Source organism: Brassica rapa, chromosome A02 (genome assembly GCF_000309985.2).
Source record: "Brassica rapa cultivar Chiifu-401-42 chromosome A02, CAAS_Brap_v3.01, whole genome shotgun sequence".
NCBI classification, from domain to species: Eukaryota; Viridiplantae; Streptophyta; class Magnoliopsida; order Brassicales; family Brassicaceae; genus Brassica; species Brassica rapa.
Window position 1 is genome coordinate 7,576,039 of NC_024796.2, and position 27,494 is coordinate 7,603,532.

Sequence of the window (27,494 nt, forward strand, 5' to 3'; positions counted from 1 at the left end):
AACATTTGTTAACCATTTTGAATTCTTATCACAAATAGAGTAGTTTCATTCAAATACGTTGAATTATTATAGTTAATATGTAAATAATCCTGGCAAAATATTATAGTAAATATAGTTAATGAGATAGTTAAAAGTGAGAAAATGAATGTAAAAGATAAAATAAAAAATTGAAAACAAATAGGTTTTGTTTTTATGTCACTATTATATATCATATATGTCATCATATAACTAATCATATTTTATATGTACCATAATATAAGTAATCATATAATTAATAGTATTTTATACGTACCATCATATAAATAATCATATATATTATATTTATAAAACTTAATATGAAATATAAAAACCATAATTTAAGTTGGTGTTTTTAATTAAGCTTTGTATTGTATTTTTCTTATATATACTGAAAATAATTTTTTTAAATGGTTATTGTAAAATATTTTAGTAAAAAATAAATTTTGAATATTTGTATATTTTTGAATCAATTTTTATATAAATTAATCTTAAATTATTATTTTGATTTGAGTTTTGTATAGAAATAATTAAAAGTGAGAAAATGAATGTAAAAGATAAAATAAAAATTGAAAACAAATAAATTTTGTTTTGTACTTCTGTAATAAATTATATTAACTTATTTAGTAAATATAATAAATGAAGTGGTTAAAATTGATTAACAATAGAATAAAAATCTTTAAAAAATCAATTAAAATAAGCAAGTATTATTTGTACTGGTATCTATGTTTCCAAACAATTATCATTTATATTACTATCCAAGTTTCCAAACAACTCTCAAATGTACTTCAGTTTTAATAATATAGATATAAAGGATTATATATATTGGATCCTCAACCAAATGATCATCATGATATATATATTTCACTACTTAAGTCTGGAAATATTTATCGTGCAGGCTTCAAAAGTTTATATAATACCTAGATACCGTAATGTGAGAAATACAGCCGATAAGCATAAACCACATAAGACCTTTTCGTTCAAAGTACTTGAGCCAACAAAAATCATTCAGTGATCCAAATGTGAGTGGTTTCATGAAATAGAACATTGTGAAACAGACAAAACACAAAAGGCTAAGAAAAGAAAATAGAAGAAAAAAAAAGAGAGGTTAAGGGACATACCAGTTATGGTAGAGGACAGCTCTCTACCTTGTTGACTTCCTACCAAACTTTTAACTTTGGCATCATTAGGCCATTAGCTGCCTAATATACACATCTCATACATAATTTTATCATGGAGACTCTTCTATCATATCGACATCTAGCTCACCGCAAAGACTTGAGACATTTCTATTTTTTTGGCATAAGCATTGACTTAAATGAGGGAGCCATCAGATAATTAAACCATCCGTATGTAAAACAAGATTTACTAAGAATCTAATATCTAAATCCATAACACAAAGATTTTTGTTTATAGAAGGTTAAAACTACCTTATTAGGATCCTTGAATCAAAGTCGAGTCGTTTTCAATTTTCAACTTTTCTAAGAATCCGGAATCCTTTACATGCAGCACGCCTATGTGTTTATGTTTGTGGCTGACATCCAATTTTTGATTTTTAGTGCGTTGTTTTTTTATCACATCAAAACATAAAAAAATCATATCACTACAAAAAACATGATATTTCCCAACGGAATTCCTGATGAAAAAGTCATCAGAAATTTCCAAAAAAGTTCCGACAAAACTCTGACAGAATAGCATATGGAGAAAGTTGTCGGGATTTTCGACAGAAATTTTTTTGGTTTACATCGTACATCCGTCGAATACCAATTTAGGATCTTAAAAATACAATATTTTAGGGGTTAAAGGTCTCAAAAAGATTATTGGATCATATGTTAAGTGAAAAAACAGTGGACATAGTAAACACTCTATTTTTTGAAAATAATATCACTTAAGGTCATTTGTTTGAATCATAAACTTCAAGATAATATTATGTATACTTATACAAACGATTAAAAGAATTCTTCGATACTTAAAAAAATAATATATATATATATATATATATATATATATATATATATATATATATATATATTTGATAGTGTGTGAGGAAATAAAATTTTGTATACCAATTGTGGATCCTAAAATCCACACTAGGAATTTGCTAGTGGTTGTTTGTAAAAGATTAGGGAAGAAAATAACATGGACAACGATATCCTCAGAACACAACAATGTAAACAAATTCCGGTTGACAAAATAGACTTTATTAATAGAGATTGATCGAATACAATAGTTACAATGAGATAGAATCACAATGGCTAAGAAATAAGAACAAATATTGAAAGTAAAAGGCCGAGGCAGAGGTCGTGTGTGTGTATAGTGTCTAGGGTTCCGAATATATCCCTTTTCCTTTATAGTCCCTTTATTCTCCTTGTTTGTTAACACAATATTTTCATGTTGTTAGCAACTCCGAGATCTTTGGTCTTATTGTTTGGGAGAATATTCCTCCGAGATAGATTTCTTCTTCCTTGCACGGGCTACCGACCTCACGTCCTTCATGTGACCTCATGATGGTTTCTCGACTATCGTATATGAATTTCGCGTTGTTGATAATGGGCCGGGTCTTATCTAAGCGGTTTTTCTTGTCAGGATTTCGGTCCAACACCAATGTTATAACGTAATTGGATATTCTCGATAGTTTATTTTTATTTTTGACTCGAAATTACAATCCTTCGGTATTAACTGGCAGAAACTAATTTAGGGTTATGAAATATAAAATTTTAGGGATTAACAGTCTCACAAAGATTACATGGACATACGCTAAGTGTAAAAAAAAGTTTGGGCGTTGTAAACACTAAATATTTTTTTAAATAACATCAGTTACAAGTAACTAAATTGAATCATAAACTCCAAGGTAGTTTTATGTATACTCATAAAAATTATTAACGGAATTCATCAAAAAAATTAAAATTGTTTTAAGTATTTTTGCTAGTGTGTGAGTATAATAAACATTTACATACCAATGGTATAACGTAATCGGGTATTCTCGATAACTTTTTCATTTTTCTTGACATGAAACCACAATCCGTCGGATTCCCTACAGATAAAAATTTAAGGTTTTGAGTCCTATAGGATATACTAGTGGATCATATATCTTTAGAAGCAAACAATCGGAATCGAACCGAGAACCGAATGGTTACCCGAATTTCTATAATATAGTTTATATTCTTATAAATATTAACTATATTTAATTTTAAAATATTCAAATAGTTTAAAAATATTATTTATAACTTGAAATACTCAAAAAATGAATTACGTGAATACTTTTTATCCAAAATATATAAAATTATCTGAATTATCTAAAAACTTTTATCTGAAAACCTAAAAACCTGAAAAATCTGATATTTAATCCAAAAATTTGAAGCTTAAATATTTTAACTCTAATTAATCGGAACCGAATGGGATCCAAAATTACTTTGGATATAAGTTGTTCCTAACTTTATACCCAAACTGAATCGAAAACTGAAAAAAACAAATCGAAACCAAACCAAATTTTCTAAATATCTGAAAAGATCATAAACTTCTAAAACCTAAAAACTAAAAAAAACTGAACCGGAACTGAATCTAGAACCGAATGCCCATGGCTAGTTTGCGCTGTAGGTATTAACCGATAATATATTGTAGTCTCATCCCTTAACCGGAGAATTAAACCGGAGTTCTCAAAATGACCGAACCACGGCCAAAAAGTAGTTCTTAATTAGCCATTTCTTCAGTTTTGCATATATAATCTACGTAAAAATATTAATGGATGTAGGTGTAGGGTTTTTTCGTATCTTTTATTATCGTGTAGTGTGGATATTTTTGGTACGTAGAACTTTATTTCATTGACTATTCCATTTTAATTCTTTGGTGACTTGAGTTGGTGGGGGATGTAGATTTGTCCTATCAAACCTTCACTTTTCGTAAAAAAAAAGCTTCACTTTTCGACCTTGAATGAGCGCGTGACCTTTTTATTCTACCAATACTCATTATACTAGACGATAATCTGCGCGCATGCGCGGAGTAAATTCTTATAATAAAGTTTGTTTATGAAATGGTTTTAATATTTTACAACACTACAATTTTTATCGATTATAAAATGATGAATACAAATGTTGGTCTCTTAAATATATTATCGTTGTTGAACAGTTAATGTATTACATCTCATTTTAATTATTTTTAAGCTCTATATGCACAAACGGAAATTAAGTTTTGTGGCTGACACAAATCATCAAAACCAAATAGGCAACATCGATTGTATGATGAAGGAATGGGATTAGGTTTTCTGCTCTCGATTTGTTTACTATTGACTCTCCATAAGTGATTTCATTTTCTACCTCTATAGAATTGTGCTTTCGTTCTTGTCTTTGTTTCATCGATATGAGTTAAGTTTCTTTTTTTTAACTTCTTTTATGAATTCAGTGAATTACATAAGTGTCAATTAAAAAATGGACATCTGTAAAAATTAGTTTCACTCCATATACATAGCTAAGAATCAAAATTTTGAAAAAAATCACTGGCAAACTATATTAACAGGTTAGTGTTCAAATCTAATATATCAAAATGTTATAGAATATAGGTGTAGACTTGAAATATAAATGTTTCTCTAGTATATATTCACCAGCTCAGTCCAAAAATCATATAACTAAAACAACAAAACAAATTATTTATTTCACCAATTCAGATAATATCTGAATACGAACGGGTAATATCCAAACTCAAATGGATATCCGAAGATAACCAAACACAAATATGATTAACTCTATATTTCTAGTTTATTTCTCTCATTTTATTCAAAATATTTATATTAATAATTATTATTGCTCAAAATTAGATAATATACATATAAATATGGACAAAATCATTTGCTATTCACTTAAAATAAATATCAAGTTCTTGTTTCTTGCATTAATAAAAGTTGCATCTAAAATTTCAAAACAACAACTAAATTTTTGTCTTTCTATTTTTAAAGTTTTATCTCCAAACCTATTAATAGTTTAATCTTTTAAAAATTAAAAAAAACAGTTAAGTTAAAATATATTTTAAATACAAAAACTTAAACAATGGATAATTTCTTTATTTTTTCTTCAAAATTTAAATATCCGAACCCGAACCATAATATCCGAACCCGAACATAAAATACCCGAACCCGAATCGTAGTGTAGAAATACCCGAACGGGTTCTATATCTTTATACTTAAGTATCCGATACAACCCCGAACATGTATCCGAACGTCCATCCCTATGATATATGATCAATTGTATCTTGTTTGAACAAAAATAAAGTTATACTATTGATCACAAATTTTTTAATGTGAGACTTTTACCATTTTTAGTAATTTATAGTCGTTTTTAAAAATCCAAAATATAACATATTAGAAAAATTTAATTTTTTTATTATATGCTTAATGTGATTTTTTTTAATTTCTTTTAATAGTATAAAATTAAACAAAAAGAGAGAGGTTAGAAATTTTTTTATATCAAATATGTATTAATCATAATCATTAATTGTCATATATATGTTAACCATATTAGGTAAGTCCGTAGCTTTTATTTAAGGAAAGAAAAAATATTTTTTTGTCCATTATTAATTAATTTGATAGTTAGTTTAATAAAAAACTTAGTATATGTTTATATGGACTAACTTATTTTCCGAACAATTCTAAGAATTATTCTCGTAATGACACATGGCTACGAAAACATGTTGTAATGCTCCAAGATTAATATATAGGGGATTTTATATTCATATACTTGTGTGTATGTTACAAAAAAAACTTGTGTGTATTCGTCCATGGGAGGAGTAGGATCCACATGACGGGTGGATCACATAAAAGTTGACTTTTATTCTAATAATATGTTCGGTGGACCCAGACTGGCTCTGCAGAATACTGATCCTAATCTTTCACCTGTGAATTCTAAGCTTTCCCCAGTTAGTTATTGGTGTGTTTGGCGTTCTTCGAACCTATTACCTCAACCTATAACAACGCTAACATATGATAAGTTGCCATTAATTGATTTATACGGGATGGATTGTTATGGAATTATCAGTGAATGTGATAGATTATTGAGTTTTGGCTCCATAAAATATCGCTAACGCATCAGTTAACTCTGGTTTACTTGAATTACAACAGGGAAAATTTTGGACACCTTACACAATTTTTTTTAAAGAAACCAACAAAACTTTTCCATAACAATCAATACTATTAAAAGGGAAGGAGTCTGAAAAAATCTACCTATAAAAGTTGTTTGGACCCTTTCATTTAAGTCATTATTTTTTAGTGTTACCTTAAATTTATACTAACAATATGTTACCATATATTTCTCTAACAATAATTTAGTCAATTCTTTTATTTATTTAAATCTCACTCATAAATCCTAATCATTACTATTACTATATTTATCATTTTGATTTTTAATCATAAAAGCATTGAAACTAATGTTTTATATTATCACTTTTATCATATATTATATGATTTAAAGCAAGATAAATTACAAGACATATATGTGTACATTCTAACTTTCTCTTTCGTTTATAATAAAGTAATCATATCATATATAAACTTTTCTACTAACATCTCATATCATATACTAAACTTTCAACCGTCTATAGTTTGATAATATTTTCATATTTAAAAATGATTTTTTTGCATATTCACGTTACCTTCACAAAAATGAAGAAATTCATTGGTTCTATTAAAACTAACCCGACTTCACGATATCAGTATTGATTATTCAAGATTTTGAAAATTATTTGTTTAAATATTATAGTTTTATATACTTTTCACTTAAAACGAATCAATAATATTAAAAGAGAAAGAGTTTTAAAAAATCTAATATAAAAAAGTTATTGGAGTTATATATAACTATTTATTATTTTTCTGATAATACATTAATCATTCTAAACATACAATATTTTAAATATTTTTAACATATCTTAATATTATTTCTTATGATACCTTTACTCAGAAAAATATTTCATCAACCATTTTTTTGTACAATAACGTTAAAAATCTATATCAAAAGGTTGTTGGACTTGATATGGACGTAATGGGTCTACATCTGTTCAGGTATTTAAGATCCTAAAAGAATTCGAAATATATAAAAAATCTGAAAAATATCCGAAACATGAAAAGTATTTGAAACTCCAAACAAATACCAAAAAAAAATCAAATACCTAAAAATTTAAAATCTTATTCAAAATCTGACACGATGAACTAAAAAATACCCAAAATTTTATCCAAATACCCAATTTTTTTTTTTTAATTTGAAAAATTTACCTGAAATCAAAACTCTAATCGTAAACCAAAAACTTAAAAACAATATCCATAATACCGGAAACATATTCGAAATATCCAAATATACATAATAAATACATATTTATGATCGGACCTAGGGTAGGACCCGGACTCAAACAAAGACATGCGGGTCAAAAAAAACCCAATAAGTTATCTTCTCTGGACCTAAACTAAACCTATAATTTTGGGTCAGTTCGGTTTGTTTTTTTTTATCCGGATATAATTCTCATATCGAAAAGAAACTTACGTAAAAGTGTACATATAAAATTTCAAACAAACTAATTTTTAGATTATATAGCTGTTAAAAATTATGTTTTTCGATATAATAAAACTTTGTATTAAATATAATCCAACAATCCCGCGTTTTCCAAGCGCGGGTCAAAATCTAGTTTAGGAGTTAAGGGTTTATATATATTAACTCTTAAATATTTAGATATCTAAAGTCATTGTTTCACTTATAACAGGATTTTCGTTACAAATTGTTTTAAGGTTTCTTTAGATAGGCATAGGCATCTTGTACATTGATTAAAATCATAATGTGAAACTACTTGTCTTCATTGGATAAGATAGGCCACCAGGCTCACTCATCGGGTTTGTCTTTTTATTATGTTTTTCACCTTTTTGCCATTGAAGTTTGTTTTCCTAAGGGTCACTACTATGTCACATTCTAATTATCATTCTAAATAATATTAACGTTCTTAGAAAAAAAAACTTGTTCAATTTGGCTTTAATCCACTTTCAAGAACATATGTATTTGATCATATGTGTCTAGCTAAATATACTTTGTGATAGGCCAGTTAATTTAAGCGTATTTGTTAGTGTTGTTGTGCATCTAGTTCAAAATTCGCAGGAAAAAGCACTTTACACCATAAATGATATCAGTAAAAGCTAGCTCCAAACCATCGAAAAGATTAGGGCCTAAACCTCAAACTCATAAAAATCTATATATATATATATATATATATATATATATATATATATATATATATATATATATATATTTGTGTGTGTGTATGTAAATAGATTTTTATGAATATAAATAGATGACCAATGCATGTTATGTGAATTCAATCACATAATTAGTACTTTTATGTTTTTAAAATATTATTTTCTTAATAAAATTATACATATTAAAATAATATTTTTATTTTCATTAATTATTGTTTGTTATCTCTATAATATTATTTGAGAATTTATTTTCTTAGGTGTCATACTCACGTTAACTCTCACGCTAGTTGATTACTATGATACTTTTAATGAATTAACAATAATTACATTTTAAATACTATTATTTCCTTTTAAAAATTTTCTAAATGACAATATAAAACAGAAAAGAAATATTTATAAATTTAAAAATAAATTAAAAACGAAAATATATGTATATATAATATGATTTCATAATAAAAGGAAAATTCACAAAATACTAATATTTCATTTAAAAGATTTTTTTTAATTTTGAAGTAATAAAAAACTTTCCTTATATCTATATATTCTTAGATGAAAACAAATATTTGTATATAACGTGATTTCATTAAAGAGAGATCACACAAATTATCTTGATATTAGAAAAAAGAAAAATATTTTTTTTTAATTTTGAAGTAATAAAACACTTTTCTTATATATATATATATATTCTTAGATGAAAACAAATATTTGTATATAATGTGATTTTATTAAAGAGAGACAAATGATCTTGATAAAAAAAGTACGCTATATGTGCATATAATGTGACACAGTTTAATATTATATTATTATATTTAATTGAGACTAAATACGCTATAGTCAAAAGTACAAAAAAACGCTAAACCTAATAACGAAAACAGCTAAATTAAGTCTATATAATATAGACTGTTTACGTGTAATCTTTGTTGTCAAGTTCTGTAATTTTGTTAAGCAAAACATGATAAAGAAAACAGACTATATTAATTATTTTTTGATTTTACGAAAAATTTTCACTCTGTCAAGGAATTATGTCTAAATAGCATTCCAAAATCACCAAATTGTTCATAGTAAATTGACTTTTATGATTCTGTTATAAAGTATTTTCTATGTATCAGAATATATGATGCATGTATAAGTTTTTTATATATATTAAGAAATCATTTATTTTTTTATTGATGTCATCTTTTCTTTATCTAAATACAGGTTAACCAAATGAAAAATGGTATGTATAATATAACTAGAAAAAAAAAATTAAAATTAATACAAGAGTAAAGAAAGATCTATCTAATTGGGCAAATATCAGAGTCTACTATAATGTTCAAGCTGTCTACTATAATGCTCAAGCTGTAGCTCATTCTAGTCAAATTGTTTGTTCTTTTGCCGAATTTCCAAGTGATCATTGTGCATTCATGATCAGCTTGGATGAAAGCTACATACCAAAGACGTATGAGGAAGCATAGAAGATGAAGAATGGAGAACTCAGTTGCGGATGAGGCTGATTCTATGATCAAGAATGCAACATGGTTTAAAAGTAAGCTGACTAAAGAAAAGAAGGCAATGTCTTGTAAATGAATATTGATAGGAAAATTGATAGGAAGAAGACCATATTTGTGATTAGAGGGTTTACTCAAACTTATGGAGAGGATTACATTGATACATTTGCACTAGTTACTAAGCTTCACACCATTCAGATTATAGTGTCAATTGCAACCAACCTTAGATGAAACTTGTGATAAATGGATGTGAAGAATGTTTTTCTACGAAGAGAGCTTGAAGATGAAGTATACATGTATCCTCTTCTTGGTTTTGAAAGTCTGGTGAAATCAAGAAATGTTCTAAAGTTGAAGAAGACTATCCATAGAGCATGGTATCAAGCAATTCTTAAAATATTACTTATAATAATACGAAACCAAGAGTATAATTTGTTGTAATGGTTTTTTATGAAACAAACAAAAAAATAGAAAATTTAGCGATGCGGTCGTTAGGGATGCTGCCGGATAATTTATAAAAGAAACACACTCAAATAACAGTTGTACAATGTACATATTTATTACTAATACAAATCACCAAACATACTTATACTTAGAGCAATCGACAAAAGAAGTGTTGGTTAGTGGTCCTTTTGAATACTACATTTCAATTAACATCACTAAAATATTACAGCTATAAAGCATAACTTATATCTCTATTTACACAATACATTTATATATAATATATATAATTCATATGATATAATATAACGCATGTCATCTTATGCTATTATAATATTTATAGAGCCTTCCTCATCATCTTTGTCCCCTTAACAAACCTTAACTTTGATCTAAACCAAAACCAAAAAAACTAGCACAATGGGTTACGGTAGGCTCGGACAGTCAGGTTCGGCACACCCGAGCCAAAAAGACCCTGCCACGTCACTCCCGGAGGTACAAAAGAAAACTAAGACGAAGCTCATTCTCTTCACTTTAGCAGTTCTGGTCGTTGCAGTGGTCTGCTTTGGTATCTTTGCCGGCATCCGATCAATAGGTTCGGATCGACATGAGCCTAAACTAAACCGTAAACCGACCCAGGAAATCTCCCGAACCTGTAGCAAAGCACAATACACGAGCCTCTGCATCGACACGCTTCTTGATTTTCCGGGATCTTCAACCGCCGACGAGCAACAGCTCCTCCACATCTCTTTCAACGCGACGCTTCTGAGTTTCAGCAAAGCGCTTTATTCATCGTCGAAAATCTCGTACACTCAGATGCCTCCACGTGTACGTTCTGCTTACGACTCTTGCCTCGAGCTGCTCGACGACTCAGTCGACGCGCTCTCACGTGCCCTCTCCTCCGTCGTCATCTCCTCTTCCGGTAACGATGAGTCTCACTCCGATGTGATGACGTGGCTCAGCTCAGCGATGACTAACCACGACACTTGTACGGACGGGTTCGAAGGTGTCGGCAACGGAGAAGTGAAGGATCAAGTGGTCGGAGCGGTGAAGGGTTTGTCGGAGATGGTGAGCAACTGCTTGGCGTTATTCTCCGGCAACGTTAACGATGTAAACGGAGTTCCGGTGGCGAACAGGAAGTTACTTGGCGCAGAAGAAACAGAGGAGTTTCCGAGTTGGTTGAAGAGAGGAGACAGAGAGCTTCTCGGTACTCCGGCGACGGCGATCCAAGCGGATATTACGGTGTCGAAAGACGGTAACGGCACGGTTAAGACAATCGCAGAGGCGATCAAGAAAGCGCCGGAGCAAAGTAGCCGACGATTCGTCATCTACGTTAAGTCAGGAAGGTACGAAGAAGATAATCTCAAGGTTGGTCGGAAAAAAACAAACTTAATGTTCATCGGAGACGGCAAGGGTAAAACGGTCATAACCGGTGGAAAAAGCATCGCCGATGACCTCACTACTTTTCACACCGCCACTTTCGGTAAGAAATAAAACAAAGTTTTAGCTCATTTTTTTTTGTAGTGATTAGTGATTTATGTCATTATTTGATTGATGTAGCCGCGACCGGAGCTGGGTTTATAGTGAAAGACATAACGTTTGAGAACTACGCCGGACCATCTAAGCACCAGGCCGTGGCACTTCGTGTCGGCGGAGACCACGCTGTTGTTTACCGTTGCAACATTATCGGTTACCAAGACACTCTGTACGTACATTCTAACCGACAGTTTTTCCGCGAATGCGACATCTATGGAACGGTTGACTTTATATTCGGGAACGCAGCTGTGATCTTACAAAGCTGTAACATCTATGCGCGTAAGCCAATGCCTCAGCAGAAAATCACCATCACGGCTCAGAACCGGAAAGACCCGAACCAGAACACGGGGATATCGATCCACGCTTGTAAGTTACTAGCCACGGCGGATCTTGAAGCCTCCAAAGGTAGTTTTCCGACGTATCTCGGCCGTCCGTGGAAGTTATACGCTAGAGTTGTGTACATGATGTCGGATATGGGCGACCACATTAACCCGAGAGGATGGTTGGAGTGGAACGGTCCGTTTGCGTTGGACACGTTGTACTATGGTGAGTATATGAACCGAGGGGTGGGAGCAGGTATAGGTCAACGAGTCATGTGGCCGGGCTATCATGTTATTACTTCGACGGTTGAGGCAAGTAAGTTCACGGTGGCTCAGTTCATTTCCGGTTCGACGTGGTTGCCTTCGACCGGCGTGGCCTTCTTCTCAGGGTTGTCAGAGTAGGACGTCTCACTCTCAGCCTTGTATGTACCAAATTACATGAAAGATTTTATATACGAAACGCAAGTGTAATTATATGATGGGACATCTTCTTGAATGGAATAAAAGATTATGACTTGAATATTATTGCAACTCTTTGCTCAAAGTTAATGAAACATAAATTTACAGATGAGCTTGGATTAAGATAGAGTAACAGAAAAATGGGTCATTGCATAAGAGTTACGTCATCATTGATCAATGTGGAAACTGTACATCCATCTGTTCTTTTAAACTTCTGATCCAACGTTGTTTCTTTCTTTCTTTCTTTCATTCATGTACAAAGAAGGATAAGATTATGCATACAGAGTTACATTTTCCTGTTCCACCTCCGTTTCACCTTCCGATCCCTCCTTGGTTGTCTGAAACAATTTAGAACAAGCAGTTCAGATAATCCGGTTATCAAACCAAACCATGCGATTGTTGGTTAACTAAAACCGGAATTACTCTATTTGATTACTGTGGTAAGCACTAAGCAATGCAAATTACCTGAGTAGAATCCGTGGATTTGGCTTCAGAGAGATACTGAACCAATGCTCCTTTACCACGGAGAATCTTAGCTCCTGAGCCTCTACGCCCTTTCTCCTACAACTGCTTCCTCATCCACCACAACCACTTCTATAATATCGTTGCCTGAACTCTCGTCCGGAATCTGAAGGAAAAAAAGTTTTGGTTCAATGTAAAGGAGCCACAAACACATAATGGTGTATTAATCTCTTTATGAAAGGATTCAGGCTACCTCGATTCTCTTAGCATTTGCACCAAAAAAAGGTCTTATGGTGGCATTCTGTGGATGACTTCATGGATCATTTCTCAGCTATGCCTATAGATCACTAGAATTCAAGAGAATACTTTTTTTTAACATCTAACTTTATTGATTTCAAATCATTGTAAACATATTACATGAATCATAAATTACAACAAATATGTTGTTAAGAAAAACATGTAGTAGAGACAACAGTAACACAATGTTTCCTGTCACACTCATAGGATAGGCTGATTCGTTAACTTTCTTCCACTTCGTTCTTGGTCTTGAAAAATCTTTCTTGTGGCTCTCATATGTTCCTGAATGATGTAAGTTAATATGTTTTTATACATATTAAAAAAACATATTAAATTTTACTAATAAATGTATTATTTTTTGTGTTTATCAATTCAATAATTTTAGACCAATAGAATTTTAAGAAGTATTTATCATATTATTAACTAATAAAACATACCAAGAAAACAAAAAAAAACATTCATCTTTTTGAAACATTTTAAAAAATAAATTACTCCATTTGTTTCTAAAAGATTTATGTTATTGTGTTTCACACAAATTAATAAGACATATTAAAATTTTATTATAAACACATTATTTTTCAGATAGCTATTTCTCATAATTTTAAACCAATAGTATTTCAAAAATTACAAATTTTTCTGAAGTTAATAATTTACCATTATTAATTAATAAAAATTGCATAAAAATTTGAAACATACCTATTTTTGGAAAAAAAGATATTTAAAAAAATTTATCTTTTAAAAATAGACGGAGTATATTTTTGGAAAACAACATGCAATTGTAGAGAATAAACCATGTTAATTGATCGATATTCGTATGCCAAGATCATAATAAAAGTGTTCTGATTTTCAAAATTTGGGGCTTCTAATGGGCTAGCAGATGTCCTTGCTAAACAGGCCTTTAGAGATGTTGCTGTACATCCAAGATTAAAGTATCTCTATAAAATCATATTTAGTTCAAAAAATTACTTTTTTTTGTCTAGGAAATTATCAAACTTATTATTTTTATTTTTTTTTGGTCTAGGAAATTATCAAACTTGAATAAATGCTGTAACTTTATTAAGGAAAAGATATGGAGGGGTTGTAAAATGTATAAATAATTCATGCATATGCAGGAAAATTAACTCAAATAAATATCCTCTGCCTATGATGAATTGATGATCATCACTACACTAGGTAGATAGGTTTGGCGATTGAATAGAAGAAATATAATTACGAGATCACTGCCCAACGGGACTCTATATATTACCTCTCCGGATCTCTTCAATTCATAGACGGCCGGCCGAGCTATCAACCTCGCCGAATCGTGATACCGTAACATCAGATCCAATCTCCATTTTCGAGAACTTCGAAGAGGGAGGAGGCTCTTATACAAAAGAGCACCAAGGCATCTTCCTTGTGGTGAATGTGATTTGCGATCTGACTTTCGGAGTTGAAAATGGCGAGGAAAGGGACGAGTATGAGACTAACGAGCTCGAGAGTCTCTTCCCTTCTGCTCTCAATGTTCTCTACTTTCGCTTCCTTCTACGTCGCAGGCCGGTTCGTTTACTTCTTCTTCTCCATTCCTCTCATTCGTTAACTTTGCGATGATCTCGTCTCTGTGTTTGAGACAGTTTATGGCAAGAATCGCAAACTAGGGTTCATTTTATCAGCGAGCTCCACAGAGTAACCGGACAGGTTTGTAGTTTCCGGTTGATTCTCACTCTCACGCTTTGTCAATGTGATTATTTCAGTTTGTGATCTTTGTCTGTTTGCAGGGAAAATCTGCCATCTCAGTGGATGATACTCTGAAGATCATAGCTTGCAGGTGCTTTTTATACGATTTTTGAGTTGTCTCCATGGACTGTTTGTTGTTGAACATAGACACTTTCTTTCTAGGGAACAGAAGAAGACACTAGCAGCTCTTGAGATGGAGCTAAGTGCAGCTAGGCAACAAGGCTTTGTTCCCAAACATGCTGATGTAGCCGAAACTAAGAAAAGACCTTTGGTGGTTATCGGTATCATGACATCTTTGGGTAATAGGAAGAAAAGGGATGCAGTGCGGCAAGCATGGATGGGGACTGGTAAGCTTTCTCACTGTCTCTTATTTGCATTATTAGAATATGTGCTTCAGTTTGTACTTTCTTCTTCTTTTTGAAGAAGACACTCAGCTTAATAGGACCCCCTTTTTTACTTACTGCAGGTGCCTCATTAAAGAAAATTGAAACTGAAAAAGGTGTGATTGCACGGTTTGTTATTGGAAGAAGGTGTGGATTCGGTTTATCACTCTATGCCTGTAATGATGATTGATTACTCGGTACTGGAATCTTTTTTTAAGAATGTTATTTTTTGGTGTTGTGTAGCGCAAACAAAGGGGACAGCATGGACAAGAGCATTGACGCTGAAAACAGTCTAACCGATGACTTCATTGTTCTTGTATGTTAGCTCGGCCTCGTTCAAGATTGTTACCTCTAGGATTCATTTATTTGCTCGCATTTGTTAGTCTGAGAAGCTTGCCCATTTAATCTTTTTCAGGACGATGTAGTTGAGGCACCCGAAGAAGCTTCTAAAAAGGTAAAACTGTTCTTTGCCTATGCTGCGGATAGGTGGGATGCACAGTTTTATGCAAAGGCCAACGATAATATCTACGTTAATATAGGTAAGTTTTAGTAAGAGAAAAGAGATTGTTTTATAGCTGCACCTATGGTTGTTTGTGTTTCTTGGGTTGACTGTGAATGTCATTCATATTGGGTTTCCAACTTCAGTTAGAATCATTTTTAGGCTGCGAAATACAGAGCTTAATGTTTCTGCTGCCACTTTAAGGTCTTTAATCCATCCTTTTGTGAAAGTTTTAAGGTCAGAGAGTTTCGATGTAATTTGATCTGGTGCAGATGCACTCGGGAGTACACTTGCAGCACATCTAGGGAAGCCGCGGGCTTACATCGGTTGCATGAAATCAGGCGAAGTTTTCTCAGAACCGTGAGTTTGAGCTTAAAATCAATACACTGCTAGAACCAATAAGATGTTTGGAATATTGTTAAAACTTGGCTTTTGCTGGCAGGAACCAAAAATGGTATGAACCAGAATGGTGGAAATTCGGTGACAAGAAAGCGTAAGTTAAACAATGCGAGATCACAAAATGTTAACCCTCTTAGTTCCAATCCATTAGATTAATTTTCTTCTATGTGGCAAATAATCACATGTTCTTGTTTTTATGTATCTCCACAGATACTTCCGGCATGCTTACGGGGAGATGTACGTTATAACTAATGCATTGGCTAGATTTGTATCGATCAACAGGTCAGTTTCTACTTTCAACTACACGCATAATCTTTGAATATGTTTCACAAACAGATAAATAAAAACTGAAACGAGTTTGTTTTTGTATGATGATGATGATGGGATGGGTGACAGAGACATACTTCATTCGTATGCTCATGATGACGTGAGCACGGGGTCATGGTTCGTGGGACTTGATGTGAAACATGTAGATGAAGGAAAGTTTTGCTGTTCCGCTTGGTCCTCAGGTATTCTGACATCTCATAATCCTCTACTGAACATTTACATGTATACATACTGTTTGACATATATCTAATTTTATTCCATACTTTTCAGAAGCTATATGTGCAGGAGTGTAGTAGGACCAAGTTTACAGAGAAAGAATTCAACTGTGAGGCTTTGCTGCTTACGGAGAAGCTCACAACATATTTGTCTGATAAAAGGCTAATTACACCATTTAGTTCTTTTGTAACTTTAAACTTTACCATCTTATAACTACATCCTTGCCCTTTTGTGGGTTGTGGCATAAGTCATTGCATTATGCTATAAAGTGTAGGGTTTTGGATGTGAACAGTTTTTTTCTTATCAAATATTTGCCTAGTTCTTTTCATATCATATCTATACAAATCTTATAATATACGATATTTTGAAAATGCCACCCATCGAAATTAGTAGTTCATGACCCTTGCACAATACTTCCAACATAACTAAGTTCCTCTGTATCTCTATGCGTGGTTACACTGTTACCATTCAGGTCGGAGATGTCTCATGACTCGGAATCTCTAGATTGAATATGGTGCAGCAAGAGGAGTAGCTCATACCCACTCACAAAGTCAAGGCAAACTTTCATGGGAACCAAAATCCTCAAATGATGCGAAAGGATATGACTGCATCTCTGGAGAAGGAATGGCCACACTGATGCATTCGCTACCCACCCGACATGCATTTGGCTTTCATGCACCAGAGATAAGAGACGCAAGATAATTAGAGGCGGCTAACAGGATTAGGTGGGTGAACTCAGTGGTTGGAGACTGGAGAGGTGTTTGATGTTTGTATTATGTATTCAGGTAGAGATACTGCAGGTTGGTATGGTTTGCACGGCCAGATTACCAGAACAGAGACTAAACATGATACAGGGGTAGTGAGAATGGTGGAAGAGATAAGACGGGAGAAGCTAGCCAGCGGATACAGATCTCAACTCCAGTCGGAAGAGTATCAGGATCGCCGTATACACAGTGAGAAAGATTACTCATCTTTCCGGTTTTGCATTAGACCATTCAGAAAAAAGTTTTAATAATATTTCAGTTCAGTGATGTCAATGATCTGTCACTTTCTAGCAAGACCAGATAAGGAACTCAATTCATACATAAATTTTGTAGAAAATACACTTGTCAATATAAAACATGTTGCACAATTCGTGTCTGAGGAAAAACAAGATGAAACAGAGAATATAATAAACAACATCACCGCCCAGACTTGAGCTTATAGTAGCCAAAACGAAAGAATCCATTCACATCTCCCTCCAAAGTTTATGAACAGCGAGGAAAGATGAGGTGCACTCACTTCCACTTAAAACTGGTCTTGATACCCCCTGAAAAGCAACAGTAATGCTTGATGAGCCAAGAGAAAACAAGCACAAACTTAGAAACATCCAAAATGTGTTTCGTTTCAGAACTTTATTAACTCAAACCTTCAGCTTCCTCAAATGAAACTTCCTTCACTAATGAAGCAGAAGCATTGTACTCAAACCTGGAATGAACACAAGAGGAAACCATCACAACATGTTGACATTTCACAAAAGTTTATATCAAAGCTAGAATCAGTCATCTAACAATATAAACAACCCTTTGTGTATTATGCTCTACCTGTTGGAGAGAAGGACTTCAAGCTCATAGTCAGAAGCACTCTTAGTCACATCGACCATGACCTGAACGAGCTCAGTCTTGCGAGTGCTGGCCATGAGCAGATCATACTCGGTGGGGATAATCACAGCGAAGAAGTTATCGCTCAACTTGCTCAAACACACTTTCTCCACCGCTGCCAAACCTATCCTCCGCGTCATAGCTTCACTCTCGGGATCAATCAGGTAGATCGCAAAGTCCGTCAGGATGAAGATTCGCCTCTTCATCTTCCCCGTCCCTGTGAACTTCAACACCTTATCAGCGAATCGTATCGACGTGTCACCTACATTTTGCAATTGATCAATCATTAGAAAGATCCGATCAAACTAGTAATGGAGAAAAAGAATCAAACCTTGTTTCTCGAGAATCTTCATCAGCCCAGGACGAGTGGAGACGTGAAGGTAGTCGCCACGGTGCTCTCTGTAACGAGACGCTTTCCTCCTGATTTTGCCTCCCGCGAAAGGCCCCGGCGTCCCTCCTTCTTCATCTCCGTCGTCAAATTCAGGTGGCGGAGGCTCTTCGCCGTCGTACCTCGGCCGCCTTTGATCCTTAAGCCGGTCCATTTCTCGATGACTCGGAACCGGTTTGATTTGATTCGTCTAATCTCGCAAGTGGGAGAGATAGAGGGAGAGAGAGAAGACGTGGCTTCTAATGATTCGTTTAATCCCAAATATGAAGATCTTAGCCGTTAGATTAAATGACTTACTAATCGACGTCGTTTAATCAAAAAATAAAAGGGAAAATCGCATAAAAAAACTTTCAAGTTGGCAGCAACTTACACTTTAAACCCTGAGAGTATTTCACAAGCACTTTAAACTTCAAAATGACATTTTTATCAAAAGAAACCTCCAATCTGGCTTACTTGTACATCAAGTCAAAACAGTAACCGGTACTGTTCAAAAACGATGACGTGTCGGTTTTTTTTTTAATTATTTCATTAACAAAATAAATATTAAAAAAAATAAAATATAAAAAATCATTAAAAAATTCAAACAAAATCATAAAAATCACTAAAAATTCACAAAAAATCAAATTATTCACCAAATTTTTTTTAAAATTATTTATTAATAAAATAAATATAAAAAATATAATAATATAAAAAATTCATAAAAAATTCAAAACAAATCAGAAAAAGTTAATAAAATTCACAAAAATTCATAAAATTCACAAAAAAGATTTAAATTATTTTATTAATAATTATATGTGGTTTCATAAAAGCGACTAAGGAATAACGTGCATTGAGTGCTATAAACTGGCTACCCTCAAGCTATCACTAGTATACATTCTTCCCTTTAACAATCCTGAACTTTTCCAAATCCAACCAACACACATAGAACATAACAGATTAAAAAATATCCAAAATAGTAGTCTGGGTTATGATTACTCTGATTTAGATTAGAAAAATTCAGTCAGTCTCTGGGTTATGATTAATAAAATAAATATAAAATAATGATTTTTTTCTAATCTGAATTAGAGTAATCATAACCCGGAGACTGACTGCTATTTTGGTTTTTTAATCTGTTATGTTCTAGGTGTGTGTTGGTTGGATTTGAAAAAGTTCAGGATTATTAAAGGAAAGAATGTATACTAATGATAGCTTGAGGGTAGCCAGTTTATAGCACTCAATGCACGTTATTCCTTAGTCGCTTTTATAAAACCACATATAATTTTATTCTTGATTTTTGTGAATTTTTGTGATTTGTTTCAAATTTTTAATGATTTTTTATATTTTCTGTATTTTATACTTATTTTATTAATAAAATAATATAAATATTGTTGTGAATCTTTTATTTTTGTAAAAGTATATGATTATTTTTATATTTAATTTAAAATATTGTTTGTGAATTTTATGAATTTTTGTGAATTTTTGTGAATTTTATTGACTTTTTATGATTTATTTTCAATTTTTTATGATTTTTTATATTTTTGTATTTTTATATTAATTTTATTAATTAAATAATTTAAATTTTTTTTGGTGAATATTTTGATTTTTTGTGAATTTTTATGATTTGTTTTGAATTTTTTTTATGAATTTTTATATTTTCTTTATTTTAATATTTATTTTATTAATGAAATAATTTTTAAAAAAAATAAAAATAAAACCGACACATCATCGTTTTTGAACAGTACCGGTTACCGTTTTGACTTGATGTACAAGTAAGCCAGGTTGGAGGTTTCTTTTGATAAAAGTGTCACTTTGAAGGTTTAAAGTGCTTGTGAAATACTTTCAAGGTTTAAAGTGTAAGTGGCTGCCACCTTGAAGGTTTTTTATGCGATTTTCCCTAAAATAAAATATCTCAGCCGTTAGTTTTCAAAGACCGTCGGTTTACCTCTAATCGACCTCGGTTAGCCTCTAAGAGCATGCGCATTGGGAGTTTAAAGGGAGGGGGTCACACGTTTTCCAAAAAAAAAAAATATTAAAATAAACATAAATGAAGACTTCGGTTCGTCCCGCTTCTTCCGCGTGAACCCGGGTCGTGACTGTTCAGCGGGCCCCACGCCACGTGGCGGCCCGCTATTGGTCACTTTATTTAATTTTTTTTTTTTTTTAAATCAAACGAAAAAAAAAAAAAAAATTAATTTCCTGAACTTCAACAAGCGGTTCACCGCTGCGCATGCTCTAATGATTCGAAAATAAAAGATCTCAGCCGTTAGATTAAATGACTTTTGTAAAACGACGTCGGTTAAGCGCCACTTGATGGTGGTTTAATTATAAAAACCGCCGTGCCGTCTGGGTCCACCGAAGAGAGTCCACTAGTGAAGCGCACCCTATTAACCGTGGACGCGAGCACAGAGAATCAAATACTTCTTCCTCTTCCGTCCACCACCCTTTCTCTCTTCGTTCTTCTCCTCCTAAACTGCGAGAAGGAAAAAAAAAGGCGAAAAGCTCGCCGATCAGGAGTCCGCGAAACCAAAGGTAATGTTCTTATCTTCTGAGTTAACCTTTGGATCTAACTGTGTATAAAGGAATCTTTTGTTTGTCTGGTTTCGAGATCGTAGGTTTTGGATATGGCGTCGAAGCGGATCTTGAAGGAGCTGAAGGATCTGCAGAAGGATCCACCCACCTCATGTAGCGCAGGTGTTTATCTCTTTTATAATTGAATCTCGGAGCTTGTGTTTGGTTTCGATCTGTAGCTGAGTACGTAGCTTGTCTGTTTCAAAGATCTTGTTAGTTTCTCGGATCTGGTTGATTGATGCTTGTGCGAGAAAGAAAAAAAGCTGACCTCTTTGGTGTTTTATTACAGGACCTGTTGCTGAAGACATGTTTCATTGGCAGGCAACGATAATGGGTCCTACCGACAGTCCTTATGCTGGAGGCGTTTTCCTTGTTACCATTCACTTCCCTCCAGATTACCCTTTCAAGCCTCCTAAGGTGATTCCTAAACTTTGATTAATCTCCTGCTCTGCTAAGCCTGTATGGTTCTTGTTCTGTGGTTGTCTCATTGTTTCTTTACATGGTGTGTTATGAAAAAAAAATCTAGGTTGCCTTTAGGACGAAGGTGTTCCATCCCAACATTAACAGCAACGGAAGCATTTGCCTCGACATCTTGAAGGAGCAATGGAGTCCTGCCCTCACCATTTCCAAGGTTCGCTTCTTCTTCTTTTTACCTAAACCTTATAGAACCTACCGTATCAGACTGTCTGATTCCCATTTGAAGTGTTAACACTGAGTGTCTAATAAATCATTAAGCTTTGACTCTGTTTGGATAAAAATGGGTCTATACAATTTATATTGCTTGTCTTTTCTCATTAGAAGCGATATAGTTGAGCTGTCTGTCTCCTACTAACTCGTTAAGCTTTGGCCGAACTGAGGATGAAATATGTGTTGTTTCAGTTTCTAACTTAAAACGTTGCAATGGACAGGTGCTGTTATCGATCTGTTCTCTGTTAACCGATCCAAACCCGGATGATCCTTTGGTGCCTGAGATAGCTCATATGTACAAGACTGACAAGAACAAGTATGAGTCCACTGCACGGAGCTGGACTCAGAAGTATGCCATGGGCTGAAAGGAAGGATCCTAAACTATCTCTTTTTATGGAAAAAAATCTGCCGTAATTTCTATGTATGATTCAGTAGACATCTGTTTCTGTCCTCTTTTAAAAATTTCTGAAGACAGGACCAAATGAAGTGGGTCTTGTTTGTTTGAAACAAAAAAAAACAAAACATCTTTGTGAAACTAGAAACTGGAAATCTTTCTGGTTTTGTTTGGTCTCGTCTTGCAATTATGATTTGGTGTTTTACTGTGTGATAACTGATAAGATGAGTCTACCAATAGTTCAACTTATTATCTGACTAATACACTTCAATTTTTGCAATGGGCACATAATAGTCATTTGAGGTATGGATGTAGTTGCCTTACGGTTTACTTTAAATTGCTTGGGAGTTAAACTTCTTCACTTTTGGCTCTCTGTTGAACCCCATTCTTTTCCTCTGTATAATTTGTTGGTTTAACTCAGTTTTTCATTTAAGATGTGCTGCAGTTTAAGATGGTTTAGTTTAAGTTGCTTGGGAGTTAAGTTTCTTCACTTTTGGCTCTCTATTGAACCACATTCTTCTATTACGTATAACTAGGGGTTGGCCCGCCCTACGGGCGGGTAAAATTACACTAAAAATATTTTATATTAAAATATTTAATTTTATAAATTTTACTTTGTACTGAAAAAAATAAATGTAATCTATTTTAATTCTAAAAGTATATTGTAAACTTTATTAAATTTTGTTGGTTTGAGTTGAAAAGACCATTAACGTTTTTTTTGTTTAGAAAACACAAAATTATTAAATTAAAAAATTAAGAAAAAAATAATGATTTAATTTTTTTTTATATATTTCTATTTCAATTTTATATAGTTGAAGAAAGTCTAAGGTAAAGTAAACTAATATTTTATTTCTAAGATTATCAGATTTTAATATTATTACAAATAACTAATTTTTCACGATAATAAATTAATACATACACCCCAAGCTAAATCAATTGAAAATCAAATGTAATGTGATAAAATTATAAAAAGTTAAATCTTAAAATAATATATAAATAGTTTCAAAAATGCCATAAATAATAAATAGTATTTATTATGTAACAACAAATGATGTTTTATTCCGCGCGGGGTTTTATATCTTTGGTTACATCTAGTTCTTAAATATGTTTACATATTGGTTTGCTTAATTTGCTTAATTTCTTATGTGCATTTGTTTTACAGCATAACTGTTGTGTTTTTAGATTTCTGATGATTTGGGATAGCAGCTTAAACCTATTTGGTGACTCATGTTTGGCTCTATTTGTTGTTATATTTTGTTTATGAACTATATTGGCAACATGTTATTACGTTAATCTTATGGAGGGAGTGTGTCTTGATAGACTGATGTTGGGTTTGGAGGGGAGGGGTAGTTTCATCTGTAAGTTATGTTCGTTCAATTGTTTGTCTAAGTGAATATTTGTAATGAGTGTATTGTTGCTTGCTCTGTGTAGAACGTTACACTCTTGTAAGTTACTAAGAGTAGTTGACTTTTAGTTAAGAAAACATGTGGTGCAGAATAAATTGCCACCTATAATGGAGCTTCGTTTCTTACATGCTTGAAGCTGAGCCCATAGAGCTTCATACACGCCAAATATGTGAACTCGTTCTCATACATATGATATTAATTTTCTTACCTTTCTCGCCCTCCTATATTGTGCCTTTCAACAATGCATTGTGGTATGTGTTGTTGTTAGCATGAGCCGATGGAATAGTCTTCAAGGCTGGAGGTAAGCCTGTGATTAAAGCACGATGGGATTAATGTTGTTTTCGTGCAGTCCTTCAGGTGTAGCGTTAGATGTAGCGTTGGACGTGATAGTTTCTCATAGCTCGCGGCGATCCTTTCACGCTGATTGTTTTTGGAGCTTTGAGTGAGTGATCGGTTCTTCGAGGAAGGGTTTCTAGTCATCTTGTGAGAGAGATGGTGCTATTGCAGTGAAGGATACGAAAGTATGTTATGAAAAAAACACATAAACTCGTTAATAAAATGGGAGTTAAGGAAATTTTTTTTTTTTTAACCGGGAGTTAAGGATTTCATATATTTGTTGGAAGCCTTTTGGGATTGCTTTTTTTTTTAATTTAAGTGCTTGTAATATTTCTCTAATTGTTGGGCGTGCCACATTTCTCAGCTTTGGTACTATAAAAAAACTCAGCAGATGAAATGATAGTATCATGTGGAAATAGTGGTAGCCTACTATGTAACTTGAATCTCCGTACTGGCCATATAATGGATTAAAGACTGTTGTATCAATATTTATGATGCGTTTTTGGGTTTCTATTTGACGTGGGGAGGCACATTTTGGCAAACACCCATACTGTGGGGCAGCATATACGCTACTGATACAGCATTGCTGCAATATTAGTTGCACTCTTACTACTAAAAATATCATAGACGCATAACAAACAATGCAACTAATTAATCAATGTTTTTGCTGGTAGTTCCCAGTCTGTGCTAGATATTGCTAAAGTTTATTATTCAACTACATAAAGGCAGAATGTGTAGAGGATTTAAAGGAACTTTTATTTATAAACATATAACGAATACCTTTCCCTTGTAACAACTACAACTAAAAGTTAAAACACAACCAGCAGCTGGTTTAATTTCAGGAAACAGTAGACAAAGTCAAAGTGGAAACATTTAAAAACAGAAATGCGAAAGAGTAGAGGTTGTCCATTCTGACCTTTGGCTCTCCTAAGCCTGTGAAGTTAAGTCACGTGTGGCTTCTTCCCTTCAACCTTCTCCTCCATTAGTGGTTCATTCTTAATTTCTTATCTGTTGATTTATCGAGACAGAACAGTTGGAAGAGCAGGGTCGACAGCACTTTCTTAAAGCATTCCAGCATTATCACCATCAGGTATTTTCTCAGGCGATGCACTGTTAAACCTATCAGTAGGATTGGTTTTAACCGCTCCAGCTCCAAGCATGTCATCACCAGGCTGGTTATCCCTTCCCTGCAAAATAATTAATAGTACTTACATGACCTCCAAAGTCTGGAAGTGGTGGTCGGTAGTGGCTAAGTTGTTAAAAACACATACATTATAGAGGAGGTTTCTGTGTCTAAAAAGTTAACTAACAATCATTAATCATACAAGTAGCTTGCAATCAACTAAAGGAACCATATATAAAGGAGGTTGGCGAATCTATCCAAAACACTGACACCGACGTTTGGCCACTGCAATTTTTCTTGCACCAATAAACGTTCAACTCATACAAAAGAACTTGAGGATTCGCCATGGTTTTCGACGCTCTGGAATATAGTATGATATGGAAAATGTTCAAAGTTTCATTCTCTCACTGTGCGTAAATACCTTTAGTGCCCACAAAAGAATAAAAGAAACAAAAACGTGGTGGGTCTATCAAATATTGAAAGAAATACAAAAGCTTTTATTGCTTACAACTATATTTGGATGTGAGTGATTCTTGAGAAGCTTAACTTTCTTTTCCAGCTTCTGAATATGATGAACAAAAGTAGGAAAGTCATGAATAAATCAAATCATTGTAGAGAAATAACTAAGATAATATGATGAAAGAGAAGTCGGAGGACAATATCAACAAAGAAACATGTATGTTTATTAGCAACTAAAATCCAGTCAATAAAAACAACAATAATAACGTTAGAGTAAACACCCAAAAAAATTATAGAATACATGAGTAATTAAACAAATTAAGGTGATGGGATGTAGAAGGAATGAGCTTGGAGAGCCCACAGATCACCGAAAAACTCATCATAAGAATCAAACTTCAGGGAGAAAGGGGAATTTTAAAACAAATTGCAGAGTAAAATTACAATATTCAAAATCAGAGACAGAGTTTTCAAATTAACCTGTTTGACGGCGAGAAACTCTCCAAAATCAAGACTAATAGCAACTGAACAGGCAAGAGAGATTGTTAGCCTAATATAAGTTGATTTGGAGTCCCCATAATGGAAGCAGATCAAGTATCAAATTCAAAAGAGAAGTCGTACCTTTTGCTGGAGCTATTACTCAAAGTGAGATCCTTTTCACACATAAAAAATAATAAACCACAGAGAACTCAATTAGTTAGGATGCCTCCTCCTCCTCGACCGACTCAACGATTCTTCTCCGCGAAGGGAACTAAGAGCACGACATCATCACCACGTGTTTCCTCTCCGGCTTAAGCGCCACTATCGCTAACGCCACCACGATCGTCACTATACGTAAGAAATCTCCGAACGCGATCACCACGAGAGCCAAGTCTCTAGCCTTTCGCATCTTCACGGAGGCCATGGCGAGGAAGAACGGTGGAGATCCGAACTTCAAATATGGTTGGTACGCTGGCTCGAGAGAACAGATCGAACGGATCGTCTCGTACGGATTCAGCAGCAGCGAGATGAGATAGATGATGATTCGTCTCATGGAATCGGACGAACTCTCTGCGCTTCAGACGAAATTAGGGATTAGGCGAGACATATGCGAATATGACCTGGCGATTTAAAACTTCGTAATTGGCTGATTTTATTAATGACGTGGACACTCTCTCTGTTGATTATATATCCCTTTTAATATAGTATAGATTTGTTTGTTTAACACTTCAACTCAATTTGACATTTAAGGTATCTGCAGTTGCATTTTGGTTTAGTTTAAGTTGCTTGGGAGTTAAGTTTCTTCACTGTTAGTTCTCTACTGATCCCAATTCTTCTCTTATGTTTATTTTTTTGGTCAAACTTGATTTGATAAAAGGGGAGGGTTTTTGAAGGGATCCAACCCATTTTCCATCTAACGGACTTTCTTGCCAAGTCAAAGTGCCATATGACGATCCAGTCATGCCTTATCAGGTCGTAAGACTCTAAATGCATAGACTGATCCAGACGAATCAATGGAAAGTACCGATTATCTGATCCAAGTCAAAGCAGTGCAGATGATTTGAAGTAGATGAGACAATCTCCTAGCATTCATACTATGATTTTATAATTAGATTACAGTCACACACTTACCTATGTCTTAGAGTCGGTTTGGTTCAGTCTTTTTGACATTTCTTGCGCACTTTTTCTCATATCACTTGAACGCTTCAGCAGGCGAAATCACCCAACAGTTTTTGATTTTCTCTCTTTGATCAAATGGTTTATTTCTCTGA

General features: G+C 33.4%; 4 protein-coding genes across 7 annotated transcripts; 3 read left to right on the forward strand and 1 right to left on the reverse strand.

The window, feature by feature from the left end:
• The first annotated feature begins 8,784 nt into the window (after window positions 1–8,784).
• On the forward strand, window positions 8,785–12,536 carry LOC103852037 (probable pectinesterase/pectinesterase inhibitor 61). Its single transcript, XM_009128927.2, has 2 exons — window positions 8,785–11,638; window positions 11,716–12,536. The coding sequence occupies exons 1-2, from the start codon at window positions 10,576–10,578 to the stop codon at window positions 12,411–12,413; spliced, it is 1,761 nt and encodes a 586-aa protein (XP_009127175.1). The 5' UTR covers window positions 8,785–10,575; the 3' UTR covers window positions 12,414–12,536.
• Window positions 12,537–14,318: 1,782 nt separating this feature from the next.
• On the forward strand, window positions 14,319–17,094 carry LOC103852038 (hydroxyproline O-galactosyltransferase HPGT1). Of its 2 annotated transcripts, none has more exons than XM_009128929.3 (12): window positions 14,319–14,765; window positions 14,840–14,903; window positions 14,984–15,033; window positions 15,105–15,289; window positions 15,409–15,472; window positions 15,569–15,641; window positions 15,741–15,864; window positions 16,097–16,184; window positions 16,267–16,317; window positions 16,434–16,505; window positions 16,620–16,732; window positions 16,824–17,094. In XM_009128929.3, the coding sequence occupies exons 1-12, from the start codon at window positions 14,665–14,667 to the stop codon at window positions 16,841–16,843; spliced, it is 1,005 nt and encodes a 334-aa protein (XP_009127177.1). In that variant the 5' UTR covers window positions 14,319–14,664; the 3' UTR covers window positions 16,844–17,094. The 2 variants fall into 2 exon arrangements, with proteins under 2 accessions (XP_009127177.1, XP_009127176.1); XM_009128928.3 differs by having other exon boundaries at window positions 14,324–14,765; window positions 16,821–17,094.
• Window positions 17,095–17,794: 700 nt separating this feature from the next.
• LOC103852039 (myosin IB heavy chain) lies at window positions 17,795–19,013 on the reverse strand. Its single transcript, XM_009128930.2, has 4 exons — window positions 18,738–19,013; window positions 18,350–18,668; window positions 18,175–18,233; window positions 17,795–18,075 (listed from the first exon to the last, which is right to left on the reverse strand). The coding sequence occupies exons 1-4, from the start codon at window positions 18,946–18,948 to the stop codon at window positions 18,044–18,046; spliced, it is 621 nt and encodes a 206-aa protein (XP_009127178.1). The 5' UTR covers window positions 18,949–19,013; the 3' UTR covers window positions 17,795–18,043.
• A 2,095-nt stretch (window positions 19,014–21,108) lies between these two features.
• Window positions 21,109–22,638, forward strand: LOC103852040 (ubiquitin-conjugating enzyme E2 10). 3 transcript variants are annotated; one of them, XM_033284100.1, is made up of 5 exons: window positions 21,109–21,301; window positions 21,376–21,464; window positions 21,631–21,758; window positions 21,868–21,972; window positions 22,250–22,638. In XM_033284100.1, the coding sequence occupies exons 2-5, from the start codon at window positions 21,395–21,397 to the stop codon at window positions 22,391–22,393; spliced, it is 447 nt and encodes a 148-aa protein (XP_033139991.1). In that variant the 5' UTR covers window positions 21,109–21,301; window positions 21,376–21,394; the 3' UTR covers window positions 22,394–22,638. The 3 variants fall into 3 exon arrangements, with proteins under 3 accessions (XP_033139991.1, XP_009127180.1, XP_033139992.1); XM_009128932.3 differs by having other exon boundaries at window positions 21,123–21,302; window positions 21,386–21,464; XM_033284101.1 differs by having other exon boundaries at window positions 21,132–21,302; window positions 21,379–21,464.
• Window positions 22,639–27,494: the final 4,856 nt, after the last annotated feature.

Bases quoted from the DNA above. Each gene is read 5' to 3' on its own strand.
- LOC103852037 (XM_009128927.2), top strand. From the start codon at position 10,576: ATGGGTTACGGTAGGCTCGGACAGTCAGGTTCGGCACACCCGAGCCAA. The intron at 11,639-11,715 runs GTAAGAAATAAA...TGATTGATGTAG, and splicing joins TTTTCACACCGCCACTTTCG to CCGCGACCGGAGCTGGGTTT.
- LOC103852038 (XM_009128928.3), top strand. From the start codon at position 14,665: ATGGCGAGGAAAGGGACGAGTATGAGACTAACGAGCTCGAGAGTCTCT. The intron at 14,904-14,983 runs GTTTGTAGTTTC...GTCTGTTTGCAG, and splicing joins TCCACAGAGTAACCGGACAG to GGAAAATCTGCCATCTCAGT. The intron at 15,642-15,740 runs GTATGTTAGCTC...AATCTTTTTCAG, and splicing joins CCGATGACTTCATTGTTCTT to GACGATGTAGTTGAGGCACC.
- LOC103852039 (XM_009128930.2), bottom strand. From the start codon at position 18,948: ATGGACCGGCTTAAGGATCAAAGGCGGCCGAGGTACGACGGCGAAGAG. The intron at 18,669-18,737 runs GTTTGATTCTTT...TGCAAAATGTAG, and splicing joins GAAGATTCTCGAGAAACAAG to GTGACACGTCGATACGATTC. The intron at 18,076-18,174 runs GTTTGAGTTAAT...GTTGCTTTTCAG, and splicing joins TTCATTTGAGGAAGCTGAAG to GGGGTATCAAGACCAGTTTT.
- LOC103852040 (XM_033284100.1), top strand. From the start codon at position 21,395: ATGGCGTCGAAGCGGATCTTGAAGGAGCTGAAGGATCTGCAGAAGGAT. The intron at 21,465-21,630 runs GTGTTTATCTCT...GTTTTATTACAG, and splicing joins ACCCACCTCATGTAGCGCAG to GACCTGTTGCTGAAGACATG. The intron at 21,973-22,249 runs GTTCGCTTCTTC...TGCAATGGACAG, and splicing joins CTGCCCTCACCATTTCCAAG to GTGCTGTTATCGATCTGTTC.